Source organism: Stomoxys calcitrans, chromosome 4 (assembly GCF_963082655.1).
Source record: "Stomoxys calcitrans chromosome 4, idStoCalc2.1, whole genome shotgun sequence".
Classification (NCBI taxonomy): domain Eukaryota; kingdom Metazoa; phylum Arthropoda; class Insecta; order Diptera; family Muscidae; genus Stomoxys; species Stomoxys calcitrans.
Window position 1 is genome coordinate 15249279 of NC_081555.1, and position 15326 is coordinate 15264604.

The 15326-nt window shown below is 34.2% G+C and overlaps 1 protein-coding gene across 4 annotated transcripts in view; it reads left to right on the forward strand.

Moving 5' to 3' along the window:
* The window catches only part of LOC106088308 (serine/threonine-protein phosphatase beta isoform), a 153843-nt gene that overhangs the window by 37069 nt on the left and 101448 nt on the right, over positions 1-15326 (forward strand). For 3 of the 4 annotated variants that reach the window (XM_059368296.1, XM_059368297.1, XM_059368295.1), the window contains exon 3: positions 1673-1939. The exons of the other annotated variant lie outside the window; for it this stretch is intronic. In XM_059368296.1, coding sequence (XP_059224279.1) covers positions 1673-1939 — 267 coding nt within the window. The remainder of the gene's footprint in view (positions 1-1672; positions 1940-15326) is intronic. 4 annotated transcript variants of the gene reach the window in all.

Here is a 15326-nt window from a genome sequence, read left to right on the forward strand (position 1 = left end):
CAGTCGGGTCACTGCTACTTGCTCCCCATTGTGACTAGGTATCCTCTTCGCCGCCAGTGTCGGACACTAGCAGTTGAGTAAAATGTTCTTTCCAGCATGCTATCTGTGTCAGCTACCAGATTTCCATCTTTGTCTCTGCAGTAGGATGTGCCTGCACCAAAGCCATCGGTTTGATGTTTAATTCTTTGATAGGATTTCCGGACTTCATTCTGACTCCTGTACATCTCAATTTACTCACACTCACACTCACGTCTTTCCATTTTCCTTTTTCTTTCTGCAGAATAGATGTTGCTCCTCTCTCCTTTTCTCCCGATACCTCTTCATCATTTGGCACGTTGCTACTGATTGCAGGGTTGCTCTATACGCCGCATTCTTGGCTTCAGTAGCATCCCGGCACTCGTGGGTTTCTTGGGGGAGGCTTCCGGTACCCGAGTACGGATTTTGTGGCAAAAACTGTCACTAATAATCTTTGTTTTTGGAGTGTACTGTTTTTACAGAGTCGCATGTACTCCATGCGACTTTTTCAAACAGTGGCGGGGGCACTAATACAATTCAAATTATTTTCAAGCCCATGGCACTATTTAGTTTTGTATGTAGAGAATAATGTTCAAAAGTATTTGTGTTTTTGCCCATCACTGTTTTAACATTTTTCACATGTGATAAAATCGACTTGTTGTTCTTGTATGATCATAGCGTACTGTTGGGTTGCCCAAAAAGTAATTGCGGATTTCTCATATAGTCGGCGTTGACAAATTTTTTCACAGCTTGTGACTCTGTAATTGCATTCTTTCTTCTGTCAGTTATCAGCTGTTACTTTTAGCTTGCTTTAGAAAAAAAGTGTAAAAAAAAGTATATTTGATTAAAGTTCATTCTAAGTTTTATTAAAAATGCATTTACTTTCTTTTAAAAAATCCGCAATTACTTTTTGGGCAACCCAATATATATTGTGACAAGTCATATAATATAATTTTTGGATGCTATACTGCATTTTACACAGTCCATTAAATTCAAAGTATATCGTTTAAAATATTGTTTTTTCCCATAGCAAATAATATATAAGAAAATTTCAAGCGTGTACTGTATGGTGTACAGTACTATTTTCCATCTTTAAATTTCCCTTACCAAGATAGTATATTATTTTTAAATCTTGTATTATATACCTTAAGCTAGCTTAAATTTCATGTTGAACCAGCTGTATATTGTACAGTCCCCCAAATTTCTATACTACCTTAAACTTATTTTTTATTATTTTTTTTAAATGTCTTATGCCAAGAGATGTTACTTTTAGATTTTGATCAATATTCCTTTAGTTAGCTTCAAATGTATTTTTTAATAAACTGTATAGTGTACAGTACTCAAACTTTTTGGAATATATTTCATAAGTTTTTATTTTAATTTTTGTTTGTTTTTATTGAATTGACAACAGTTCCACCAGCTTCTCTTGCCATCATTTTAGTACTGTATACATTCTATTATTATAATTTCTTCATAATCAATAATTAGTAGTAAATAAACAGTTTCTTTTCTAAATAATTTTATTAACTGATATTTCTTTTTTATTTTCTTAATAATTGACAATTTATACACATACTTCCACAAAATAAAAAAAATTGAACCGAATATCAACAAACCACGTTGCTAAAACCAAACAAAAAAACCTTACTTTTCAAAGATTTCAAAAAACAAAAGGAAGCCGAAGAACACGCACAAAAGTTATTTGTGACCCAGCAAATGATGAAACTAAAAACGGAGCCAAAAACTCCCGAGGAAGAGCAGGATCAGGATCAAGAGCGTCGTCTGCTGGAACAGTATTCACTGACACCTGCCACCGAAACGGTTATATCCGCTGATGGCGATCAGCTAACCATACATCATCCCCGGGAAGAGCCCATTAAGAGATCGAAATTGAAATTGCGTGACTACTTTGTATCAGAATTTGGTATTTAACAAACAAATTTCTTTTCTAATTTTCTTCTCGAAAATATTTTGTAAAAATGTCGTGCTCACCTTTTATTTGTATCTAATAGAGGCGCTAAATACAAATATTGAATGTATTGCTATTCAAACGATTCCAGCAAAAACAAAAAGAGGGTACTTGAGGGTGGCATTCTCAACCCCTCAGGTACTTGAGACCCCTTTTGCACTAAATGTTTCTACAAGAGTTTTGTGTGTGACATTAGAAATTCTTCCTCTCTATTTCTCTCTATCTCTTATCCACCCGTAAATCATCCCCCCAAAAAAAAAGTGTAATGGTTCTAGACGCCGCTGTACTCCAAAGTAAAGCCTATTTGCAAATTGTAATCCACCAGCACATTCCACTTAGACCTTCCCAAGATAAATGTTGTAGTTCACTTTATTAAGGTAGTTCACATTATTCAATAAACTATAAAAGATAAATAAAGATCACAATGTTTCATAATGTTTACAAAAACTACAAAAAGTGTTTAGCTTTATTGTGTCTAAAATTTTAGTTAAATTTTACATTTATTTTTAAAAACTATTTTCTTTTTTTATTAAAATTTTTTTTTTATATTTTTAAAATTTTATTTCATATTTTATTTATTTTTTATTATTATTTTTTGTTTTTGACTTCTTGTTTTCATGTGAATACCCTTACAAATTTTATTTTATCTTATTGTTGTCATTAACGTTCTTCTTGTATTCTTATCTCTCATAACATTAACACTACAGACTGTGTGTCATTTCTAAGTATCGCTTTCAAATGTTCCGATACTTCTGTTGAAGTCGTTGACATGCTGTCTTTCCCTCACCACCCTCGATCCAACAATTCCAATAGCAACATCTTGATCTACCCCCTTCACGCCCAGAGTCACAAATACGTAGTGGGTGGCCAATTTAAAAGCACGTTACCATTTTATTATTACATATTTGTGTACTGTATATGGCTATTTGATATTTCTGGCGGTACATCGTATGTAAACAAATATTTTATAATTAATTATCTTTAACGCATTTTTATCACTTGTAAATAAATACAACATTTTATTTATTCTTATGCAATGTTCTATGGAAAAGAAGTACACATTTTTTCATAGCCTTGTTTCTTTGTTTTTCTTTGCAAAATGATAAAAATAGAACAAGACATCATCATGGAGTCATTATGTATGTACATCGAGGTCTTCACATGTTCAATTAAGAGATATTGGTGTAATTGAACATAGCAATTGTGAGTCAAATTGTTGGGTTAATTAAAAAATTTTAAGCACTTAATTTATTTGCCAAATCACTTGGGGGTTGAGTAAATTGCAATTTAATGGAGGTACTGAAAATTGGAACATATTATTTTAAGCCAAATTATTGATCAATTTCGGTGGATGTTTTGCAATTAGTCATGTTCATTAATTTGTTTTCTAAATATAAAACTATATGAAAAAAAACAAATAAAGTGATTACTAAAAGGAGAGTTGAAAAATGTACTGTATAAAATGTATGAAGTAGCTAGAAATGGGTTGGTGTATTGACGAAAAATATATTGCAGGTATGGAAACAAATTCAGTTTTACATACATACAGTGCAAAGTAGATTAGTATAGGTATTTATAAGTGTACTGTATAATTAGTTTGCAATAAGGAGAGAAAGTAAATATTAGATACTTACAGAATTATAAGATGCATTGTCCAAAATCCAAAAATAATTATCAGACATGGAAATAATTATTTAAGTCTTTCATAATTTATATAGTACAATGTCCAGTTATCTAGTTTTTAAATAGTTTTTGTTTAAGAAGATACATCAAAAGCAGTGTAATGTAAAAATCTGGTCAATAAGAAGTAAACTACATAAAATGAAAAAATGACTGCAGTATAAAGTTCATCATACGAAATTCCATATAATTTTTCTGATTTCTAAGCAGCATTTGCTCAAGACTATATAATAAATGAATGACATCAAGAACTTTGGCCAGTAATAAGAGTACTGTATAAAATTTAGTAGCGGAACAATACAAGATGAAAATACATTAATGAATGTGTGTGCTCGTCATATAGGATGGTGTCGCTTTGAAAGGTTCCTAAATGCTTCAAAGAATGCAATAAAAAACGTCTGATGTATAATATTGGGTTGCCCAAAAAGTAATTGCGGATTTTTCATATAGTCGGCGTTGACAAATTTTTTCACAGCTTGTGACTCTGTAATTGAATTTTTTCTTCTGTTAGTTATCAGCTGTTACTTTTAGCTTGCTTTAGGAAAAAAGTGTAAAAAAAGTATATTTGATTAAAGTTCATTCTAAGTTTTATTAAAAATGCATTTACTTTCTTTTAAAAAATCCGCAATTAATTTTTGGGCAACCCAATAAGTGTACAAAGCTATTTCTTGTATATAAAATTAGCTACAAATTTGTCTGACAGTTGCTTTATGCAGAAATATTAAGCAAATAGCAGAACAAATTTAATGTATTTTATACAGTGCAAAATAGGTAAAAATGTAAAATACGACTACGACATTTAATTTATGGCATTGCATACAAAATTAGATATTGTTCTTTAGAGGATACATATATATAGGGGAAATGGTTCCCCTAAATCCCTGAATAATAAGTGTAGTGTATAAAAAATTAATTTAAATTCAAAAATTAGATGCTAGTGTGTCTGATAGTTAATAAATGCAGAAATATTCAGCAAACTGAAGAGACTATTAATTTTTAGTTCATTTTATACAGTACAAAGTAGGTTAAAAATTACAAAAATGACAATGTATTATAGAAAATTTCACATTCGATCAAGAGGTACATAAAATAAATAGTTTTTGCTCCTAGGATACAATTACAAAGTTAGAACCAGTCCCTGTTGAAAAGTTGGTGTACTGTATACAATTCAAAACTGTTTAATAAATTAATAAAATTAGATACAAATGTGTATGTATACTTTATCCAGAAATATATGCCAAACAACAGAGTAAAGTAGGTTAAAATTGATTTTATACAGTACAAACTAGGTACAATGGTAATGATGTACTAAATTCTAAATTTGATTATAGGATTAATTGGAACACTAGAATAAATAGGATACTATAGTTACACTTTCTAAATGCAGATACATTTAGCAAACAAATCACGCAAAATGAGTTAAATACAACTATACAGTTAGCTAAAAAGATAGTATAAATAGTTTTGCTGCAAGAAGTACTCTGCTCAATGTTAAGTCTACTGCATAAAATACTATAATTTTTATTAAACAAAAAAGGCTTATACAATTACCTACAAATGCAACTACCAAATAAATAAGTTTATGGCAAACAGTAAAATATATTAATTTACTTAATAATATACAGTACATAATAGAAAGAGCTGTATAACAAAAATGATGAATATGCCGTACACAAATAAAAACATGTAAAGCTCGGGCTGGCCGAATCGTTTATACCCTCCACCATGCATGGTATATGTTAAGTTTTTCGCCCGGTATCTCTTTATAACCAATGAAAGGATAATGGATAAGAATTGCTATGCTATTGGAGCTAGATCAGGTTATGAACCGATTCGGATCATTCTTGGTTTGGATGTTGGAGACCATAGGAGAAATCACTAAAGGGGCTTGAGGGGTAAAATCGGGAAATCGATTTATATGCGAGCTATATCAGGTTATGGGCCGTTTCAGACCATACTTGGCATGTAAGTTGGAGGTCATAGGGGAAGCTTACCTCTTCTACTTAATTCCCCATTTAAAATGCAAATTAGATCATTCTCATTAAGCGAATAATCTAATATGCAATATTTCGATGTGTTACAATCGGAATGACAAAATTAGTATACCTTTATTCTATGGTGGAGGATACAAAATAAGGAAAATACACCATAAACAATAATAATAGTACTGTATAAAATGCAAAAATCCTAAATACAGAGAAAATCCATAAAAGTAGATTTATAGATGAAAGGTTAGTTACCACCAAAAATGTTGTTTTTTTATGTTAGCTTTTTATACAGTGCAAAACGTATACGTACTGTATAAAGCAGAACATTTTTTAATTAAGAAATAATTTGGAAAACTAAAAAAATAAGTATTGCCCACAAAATACTTGGTGATAAATGTTCGTACTGTATAAAATTTTAGTGTTTAGGTATTTTTGGAAACATTGTTTCATGCCATATTAAAGGTAGCACAAACAAAACACACAAAGTCCAGGATTATATGTTTACCTTATAAAATACAGTACTTGCCCATAGCTTTTCCAAAATATTTAATAGATCATATATACGATATTTTTGGCATTACTTAATACATAAAAACTTAACTAAGGCATACTACGATCAGGGCACCCGGCGCGGAATAACTGTGAGCACCACACAGGCTGGAACTTTGGGCTCTGATCTGTGTGGATTACGAGAAGCTTAGCTGCAAGCTTCCGGGCGCGTCCACAGGTTGCGGTTATTGGACTGCTTCATACGGAAAAGCTGCAATTGCAGTCGCGGACAAACAGCGGTATGGAGCGGAGAGTCTCATTGAGAGGCCGGCTCTTGAATAAATACTGAGCGCCTATGATGATTGATATGAAAAGGCGAGTTGTTGGTGTCTTTAAATAACCAATGGCTATAATGCTCCCACGGCGATCGGTCCTTTGGACCGGAACGAGTTTGCTCACCAATAGGAGCTAGATGAGGATCGCCACCTCCACATATTGACATGGGGCTACAACAACAACAACGATCAGGGCGGCCTATCGTAACCTGCAAGAGCACATTGTCCAATTTATTTGAAGCATTTTTTCATAGACTTTATCTAAAAGAGCATTATTTAACTTTTACTAGTTGATATTAAGAAAGTTTTCCTTTAAGTTGGTATTGTTGGAGTTTTCTGGCTAACTCTCCTAATCGTCGGTAAAGATATTCCATTTGTCGATTTAGCGCTAACTCGATGCTATTTTTTATAAACTATTCGCCTCACTGTTAAGTTGCTTATAAAGTTCATTATACACACCCTAAGAGCGCCTGTAATGTTAAGACAAACTGATTTTAAACCAGTTCTTTCTTCAAACTTTGAGTCTTCCATGTGACTTCATCTATCAAAGTTTCGTCACTCTATAATTGCGTTCCTGGCATCAATATTTCTTACTCTCTTAATCGTAGGTTAACATATTCGATTTGTCGATTTAGCGCTAACTCGATGCTATTTTTACAGAAACTGTTCATCTTACTGTCAAGTTATAGTCCGTTTTATACACTTTAAGAACGTATGTGTTTTTGGCTGAATTTAAGTTTTATGTTCAGACAACCGAAATTGGACTTGTTTTCTGGATCTTCTTATAGATACTTACCCGATCTCTCCCCAAACTTTGAGTCATTCGTGTGACTTCATCTACCAGAATTTCGTCACTCTAAATTGCTTTTCTGACATCAATATTTCGAAAACCAGTGTCTTTTCAGGTACACTAACAGAAAGCATTGCCAAATGTGCCGAGTTTCCACTTCACGCTTCGTTATCTATTCTCAAATTGCCTAAAGTTTCATAGCAGCAGTAGTTGCCTCATATTAAGGCTGTATGACCGAATAAGCATTCAATTACCTCCTGTGCTGCATCAATATTTCGCAATCCAGTGTCGTCTTAAGTACACCAACAGAAAGCAATGGCAATTGTGCTGATTTCCTCTCCACGCTTTGGTAACCCATTCTCAAATTGCCTACAGTCCCATACCCGCAGCAGTGGCTGCCTCATATTAAGGCTGTATGATCGATTAAACATTCATTTGTCTCATCTTAAGGCTGTTTGGTTTGTATTTCATCTCCTCCCTGTACACCAATCTATCATGGCATTACTTTGTAATAAACTTATAATGTTCCGGAAGGACCAGTGGACCATTCCTTAAACTGAGCTTTGTTCTGAACTGACTCCTGAATATGGCAAATCCAGTTTAGTTGCTTATTGTTGGGTATTGAGATCCCCCTTAAGGGGCGTTCAGATTAGTCAAATATTTGACCCAGCTTGTTTCATAATTTTCGTCCAAAATATGTCAAATTCTTACATTTTTAGATTTTGTATTCACATTAGAAACATTTATTTGACAAAATCACGAATGTACAAATTTGACATATTATGGGCGAAAATGATAAAACAATCTGAGTCAAATGTTAGACTAATCTGAAAGTACCTTAAGGAAAACGAATTATTCATTCTTCGTTGTTCGCGTAGATACATATACAATATTTCATGGTTTTAAACACCTCGGTCTCGCCCAGATGTATGCCGTTAATAAAACACTTCCGTTGCTTCGGTAGAGCTAATTTGGATCCTTGACCCTTAAAGTTATAAAACTTTGGGAAAAAGTTAAAATCCCTTTTCAAGTAAGATCTCAATATATTATTTATTGTGGCCTCAACAGGATTATAACAATTTCTAAGCTCTTTGTCCTCTTAATATTCTAACTAATAGAACAACATGTCGTCATCATAAAAAAAAATGGATTATGGCTCCCTGATTAAGAAAATACTCACATAAATCTTCTTTTGGCTTACAATTCTAACAAACTTGCCATTTTCTTTCGCGTGCACTCTCTCTCCCTCTGACATCCTTATTCAAGACACTTCCTGCGTTTTTTCCCATCCTTGAAATTTTGTAGTTCTTTCCATCTTTGCCATCACATCCGGTATTTTTATGAGTTTAGTCTTGTTCTTTCAGTATTCGTGCATCGGAATTGGCTTTGTAATAACAATTTATTTCTTTGCACTTTATCATTATTTTCCCCTGAATGTTAATCTAATATGAATAGGGAGGGAAAATAATAGAAAATAGAAATCATTTGCATTTGAATGGTGTTCTAATGGCAAATTATCTCGAAATGGTAAAACACACGCCGCCAGAATTGTGCGGGTTTCGAGTATAAAAACCATTGCGAGATGTCGTCGTATGTCATTGAGATATTTGTTGTTGTTGTTGTAATAAATGAGAAAACATTTGCAACAAATTGTTTTCTGATAAATCGAATTATTTGCAATTATAAGAAGGAACAAGGAAAAATTGATTGATATCTCGGGGAGAGACAAGTATTAAATTATAAAACACCAATAATGTAAGAAAAGAAAATACACAATTTGACATTGAAAATATTGAAGAGTGAAATGTTTTGGGAAAGTTAAATATTTTTATTGCACATGTTTAGGTAAAAACCGGTAAGGAAAGGCAAAAGTCGGGCGGTGTCGACTTTATTATACCCTACACCTATCCTATAAGTACAAAGTGGGAGCTATATCTAATGCTGAACCAATTTTGATGGACATTGGACATCAAATTTCGAGCAAAGCAAATATGTTCAAACTGTAATAACTACGGTTGACAAATGACAACATTATTGCTTATTACCCAAAATCTGACGAACATATATATGGGAGCTTAATCGGACTCGATTTTGACCAAACTTCTTAGGTGTTGTTGTAGGCAGAGAGGAAAGGGTTGTGCTCAATTTTAACAAAATTGGTCAATAAATGAGCTTGCAATGGCTCTAAAAGTGAAAATCGGGTGATATACGTATATGGCAGCTATATCTAAATCTGAACCGATTTTTATGAAATTCACCAGTAATATTAAAAGTCATAATAAAATCCTTCCTGCCAAATTTCGAAAGAATCGGTTGACAAATTAGTACTTTACTGCAGTATTTCTCAAAATCGGACGAACATATATATGGGAGCTACATCTTAATCTGAACCGATTTTGACCAAACTTCTTAGGTGTTGTTGTAGGCAGAGAGGAAAGCGTTGCGCTTAATTTTGGCAAGATTGGTCATTAAATGCGCTTGCAGTTGCTCTACAAGTGAAAATCGGGTGATATACGTATATGGCAGCTATATCTAAATCTGAACCGATTTTTATGAAATTCGCCAGTAATGTGGAAATAAATAATTCTTCCTGCTAAATTTCGATAGAATCGGTTAACAAATGTCCACTTAATTGCAATATTAGTCCAAATCGGAAGAACATATATATGGGAGCTATATTCAAATCTGAACCGATTGTTTCCAATTTCAATAGACTTCGCTTCTAGGCCAAAAAACTTGTCTGTACCAAATTTTAAGACTATCGGACCAAAATTGGGACATGTACTTTGTACACAAATTAACATGGACAGACGGACATGGCTAAATCGAATCAGAAAGTGATTCTGAGTCGATCGGTATACTATATATCAATGGGTCTACCTTCCTTATAGGTGTTACAAACAAATGCACTAATTTATAATACCCTGTACCACAGTGGTGGTGTAGGGTATAAATATTGTGGTTGGGAATATTTTTAGGCTTTTTGTCCACAAAAACAATTTTTTTTTGTATATCCGATCATTGAGTTGGTCTCGAAAAAGAAACAAAGAAAGATTGTAAAATTAATGATCTCGCCCTAACAGGCAAAAAACTTGAAAAATTAAAAATTCGGCAGAGCCCAGCCAGGATTCGAACCTGGGCACACGGAGCAACAGCGAGAGCCATTGCCGTTGTCTTAGTGTTCGAGGCCTTCAATCAATGAAGTGTAATTTGTTACAGATAGAATGTCTGTTATTACACAAAAATACATGCATTGGGAAAAGTACAGCTAATAAACAGGGTTGTCGAGCTTGGTTAATGTGGTAATTGTATCATAGATGCGTTTTCTCTATTAATACGATTCAAATACAACACAACAATGCACGGCCCTTGAAGCCATCAAAGACGAAACGCATCCCATAGTGGTTGGTGTGTGTTGCTATCTTTGGCTTTCCTTTTTCATTTGCCTCTCCGATCATTGAGCTGGTCTCGAAAGAGAAACAAACAAAAATTGTAAAATTTAACAATCTTGCCCTAACAGGCAAAAAACTTGAATATTTAAAAAAAAAATGTTTATTACACTACATTGCAGACGTTTTAAGGGCTTGTTAGGACCGCCATCAGCACTGCCGGAGAAGCCAGCGAACACTGTAGTTCAGATTGTCTTCATTTTAAGCCCTTGTTAGAACACTTCTAACCAGTACTTAAAGTAAAGATGTTCAAAATGAAACAGAAAATATTTTGCAAATAATATTTTGTAAATAATATTTTGTACTCCTTTTTTCAAATGGATGTTATTTTTCTCGGACAACAAAAAATATTTTCTTTCAATAGTTTTTTTTTCAAAATTTTTTTTTTATTTTTTTTTTTATTTTTTTTTTAATTATTTATTTAACAAAAATATTTAATAATGTTTTTTTCAAAAAACGATTTTTTCCAATAAATTTTTTTTTTGCAATAAAAAAAAAATATATTTTGTAAGCAAATATTTTTTTTCAAAATATATGATTGTTTGAAAAAATATTTTTTTTTAATTTATTTTAAAAAAACATTTTTACTTTTTTCCCAAAAAAATTTGGTTTTTTCAAAATATATAAATTTTTTTTTTCAAGAAATATAAATTTTTTTTTTTTTCAAAAAATATTAAATTTTTTTCAACAAATATTTTTTTTTTCCAAAAATGTGTAATTTTTTTCAAAAAATAATACATTTTTTTTCTAAAAATATTTAATTCGTATATATATGATATAGCTGCCATATAAACCGATCTGGGATCTTGACTTCTTGAGTCTCTAGAGGTCGCAATTATTATCCGATTTGCCTGAAATTGTACGACGGATCCTCTCATGACCATAAACATATGTGTTTATTATGGTCTGAATTGGTCCATAGCCTGATACAGCTCCCATATAAATCGATCTCTCTATTTTATACTATACTTCTTGAGCTCCCAAAGGGCTCAATTCTTATTCGAATTGGCTGACATTTTACACAGGTCTCCAACATATAATTTAATTGTGGTCCAAACCGGACCAAGTATTGATGCCGCTCTAATAATCTTTTCTTATATCCTGTTTTGCCTAAGAAGAGATGCCGGGAAAAGAACTCGACAAATGCGATCCATGGTGGAGGGTATATAAGTTTCGGCCCGGCCAAACTTAGCACGCTTTTACTTGTTTTTTTTTTAATAATTACCTCAATAACATTTTTTAAGATATTTTTTCTTCGGAAAATATTTTTTCCAAAAAAATTATTTTTTTCTTTATGAATTATTTTTTTTCAAAATTTGTGTGGGCTTTCCTCTTTTTGAGTGTGCAATTCATTTTTCACTTATTTTTGCCAGTTTATTATCATATATTGTACTCACCCAGGGGCGTATACTTAACCTTGTTGTTCCTACCTTAATTTTAAGACAATCCCAATGCAAAAAGAACGAAAACAAAAAAAACTGTGAAAAACTTACATCAAGAAAAGAAAAAAAATGGAAAACGTAACATTACGTGTCCTCACCAACAATGCGGACGCCTGGGTGGTACTCGTGATGATGGGCAATGCCACAGCGTTGTTGATAATGATGATAATGTTGATGTTCTATAGTTTAGCTCCTTGAAAGATGGATGGTTATGACTTGATGACTGTGGCTGCGTGGTGGCGTTGTTAGATCCATTAAATATATTTTCATTTTCAAGTTCTTTGGTTTCTACCTTTTTTATACTTTTCGTGAAAAATTTCTGTTAGAGGTTGACTTTTAACACACCTCCATTTCAGATACGTAAGCGAAACAAAAACAAAAACAGTTCAAGGTTATTGAAGGAAGTTTTTCAAGACTTATTAAATGCTAGGAGGACAACAAGTGTAACATAGGTCAAACACCATCATCAAATGGACAAAGAATAGAAATGGACTCTTCTCCTCCCTTGTCAAATAATTCACGCACACAAAATACGACTATGCACTTGATGTGGCCAGTTGGACGTTAGTTTGTTCGTCCAATCGCCCTTCCCATAATTCTTGCCAGCTTTTGTGTTTGACCTTATAAAAATCATTCATACGCCTGTTTTCTTCTATGCCATGTGTTCGTGTGGCAAGGAGTGGTAGCTTTGAGTAACGAACACGTGAAAGCCCCAAATCACATTGCCTGCATGCCATTGCTTTGCTGCCTCCTGCTGTTGCCCTTCGCTTTTTCCACATCATTAAATAAATGAGAAATATAGTAGAGATAATTTAATACATAAATTCATTGAAATTAGTCTGTGTGCTGGCATGCTTTGTTTACAAATTAAGAAGAACACAGGCCAACATCAAAACAGGACATTGTTTAAATATTTTATGCAGAATATTAAATGGAAGCAAATTTTTTTTGAAGGAGAAGAAGGAGGGTTATTTCGAATTTGTGTTCTGTTGATAGGAGAATTAATCAAAATAAAATGAAACAGGAAAAATCATAATGTTGTCTAAGGAAACTACAGCAATTTTCTATGAAAATGTTCCTAAACATTGAGCTGGTCAAATCAAAATTTTGCTAAATTTTCTATAAAAATAAAATTTTTACAACTTTTTTTGGATTAAAGGAAAAAAACCATAAGGCACTGTGTGCTTTTTACTCCTGCAGGAGGATGTTCGGTAGAAGTGGGGGGTAACTCCCAAGATGATTTATTGGATGTATACGGGCATCGTGAGGCCAGTACTGGCTTATGGAGCACTGGTATGGTGGTATGCCATCATAGGGAAGAGTACGCATGCGAGGGAGTTCGAGAAGATCCAGAGACTGGCCTGCGTCAGGATCACAAGGGCACTGAGATCCGCACCACCGGCAGGCCTGGAGGCGATGCTAGATATGCAGCCCATTAAGGCCCATATTTGGAACTTAGGCTGTGGGAGCTCGACATGTTGAAGGAGGATGGTTGCGGCCACAGTTCGATTCTGGGTGTTATGGATGCGGAGCGTAGACTGAGGAGGATCTCCGACTACCTGACACCAGTGTCGACTGGAGTGGAGGCTTCGCGATTCGATTTCCTGAGAGATATGAATCGAGGGCGAATGCTGTACTTGAAGAGGATGAGACCTTGATCTATACCGATGGTTCCAAGATGGAGTCAAGGTCTGGATTGGGGGTCTACTCTGATGCACTCAATATCAGTGAGTCCCTGAGACTGCCGGACGAGTGTACGGTCTTTCAGGCAGAGTTGTGTGCCATTGCAGTGGCCGCAAGAGAAATTCTGTCCGCCCTCTAAACTCAGAATTTATGTGGATAGTATGGTGGCGCTCAAGACCTTAAGGTCGAGGATGGTGAGGTCGAGACGCGTGGTGGATTGTTTGGAGTCCCTGGATAGGCTCCGGGCCCATGATGTGACGCTAACATGGGTTCCTGGGCATGAGGGGATTCCAGGAAATGAGAGGGCGGACGAGTACGCCGGGAGGGGTTCGTTTGCGCCGGGCGGACCTGTCATCGGTCTTGTCTACGTGCCATTTGTCGAGCTACTGAACACGGTAGAGGTGATGGCCAGGGCGGCGTCGGTGGCGAGGTGGGACTCGCTTGATGGTTGCTGGACTGCAAAGGCGCTATGGCCAGTCATCGACCAGAGGAAGACGAGGGAGCTGCTGGCGTTCGATAAGAGGTCGATGAGTACCTTGACAGGGGTCATAACCTGACACTGTTCCATAGGCCGCAAGGCGGCGCGCATGGGAATACCGTACACTGACTTCTGTAGGCGTTGCCTCGATGAGGATGAGGAGGAGACTATTGAGCACTTGCTGTGTACTCGTCCGGGTCTGCAGAGAAACATGGCTCCTTTTTCTGGGGAGCCGTTTCTTCTGTGTTCTGTGAGAACTTGCTAACGTACTTCAGGTATGTCTCCTGAGGTTTGTTGAATGGGGTGCCATAAACACCGGCGTAGGTACATCCGTGCTTGCGTGGGGACGGGCGTTTCTTCACCCTCCGCTCGGGTTCTCCATTCCTCCTGTCTTTCTTTTACTCATTTATAACCTCTAGTCCGAAGTCTCACATCTTCTTTCTCTTCTCTTTTTCTCTCTAGGGCACCACAATGGGCTAAACTGGCCTCTGAGTGAATTCACTTTTGGTGGGCAACCCATTCAACCTAACCTTCTATAGAAATAAAATTTTGACAAAATTTTCTATAGAAATAAAATTTTGACAAAATTTTCTATAGAAATAAAATTTTGACAAAATTTTCTATAGAAATAAAATTTTGACAAAGTTTTCTATAGAAATAAAATTTTGACAAAATTTTCTATAGAAATAAAATTTTGACAAAATTTTCTATAGAAATAAAATTTTGACAAAATTTTCTATAGAAATAAAATTTTGACAAAATTTTCTATAGAAATAAAATTTTGACAAAATTTTCTATAGAAATAAAATTTTGACAAAATTTTCTATAGAAATAAAATTTTGACAAAATTTTCTATAGAAATAAAATTTTGACAAAATTTTCTATAGAAATAAAATTTTGACAAAATTTTCTATAGAAATAAAATTTTGACAAAATTTTCTATAGAAATAAAATTTTGACAAAATTTTCTATAGAAATAAAATTTTGACAAAATTTTCTATAGAAATA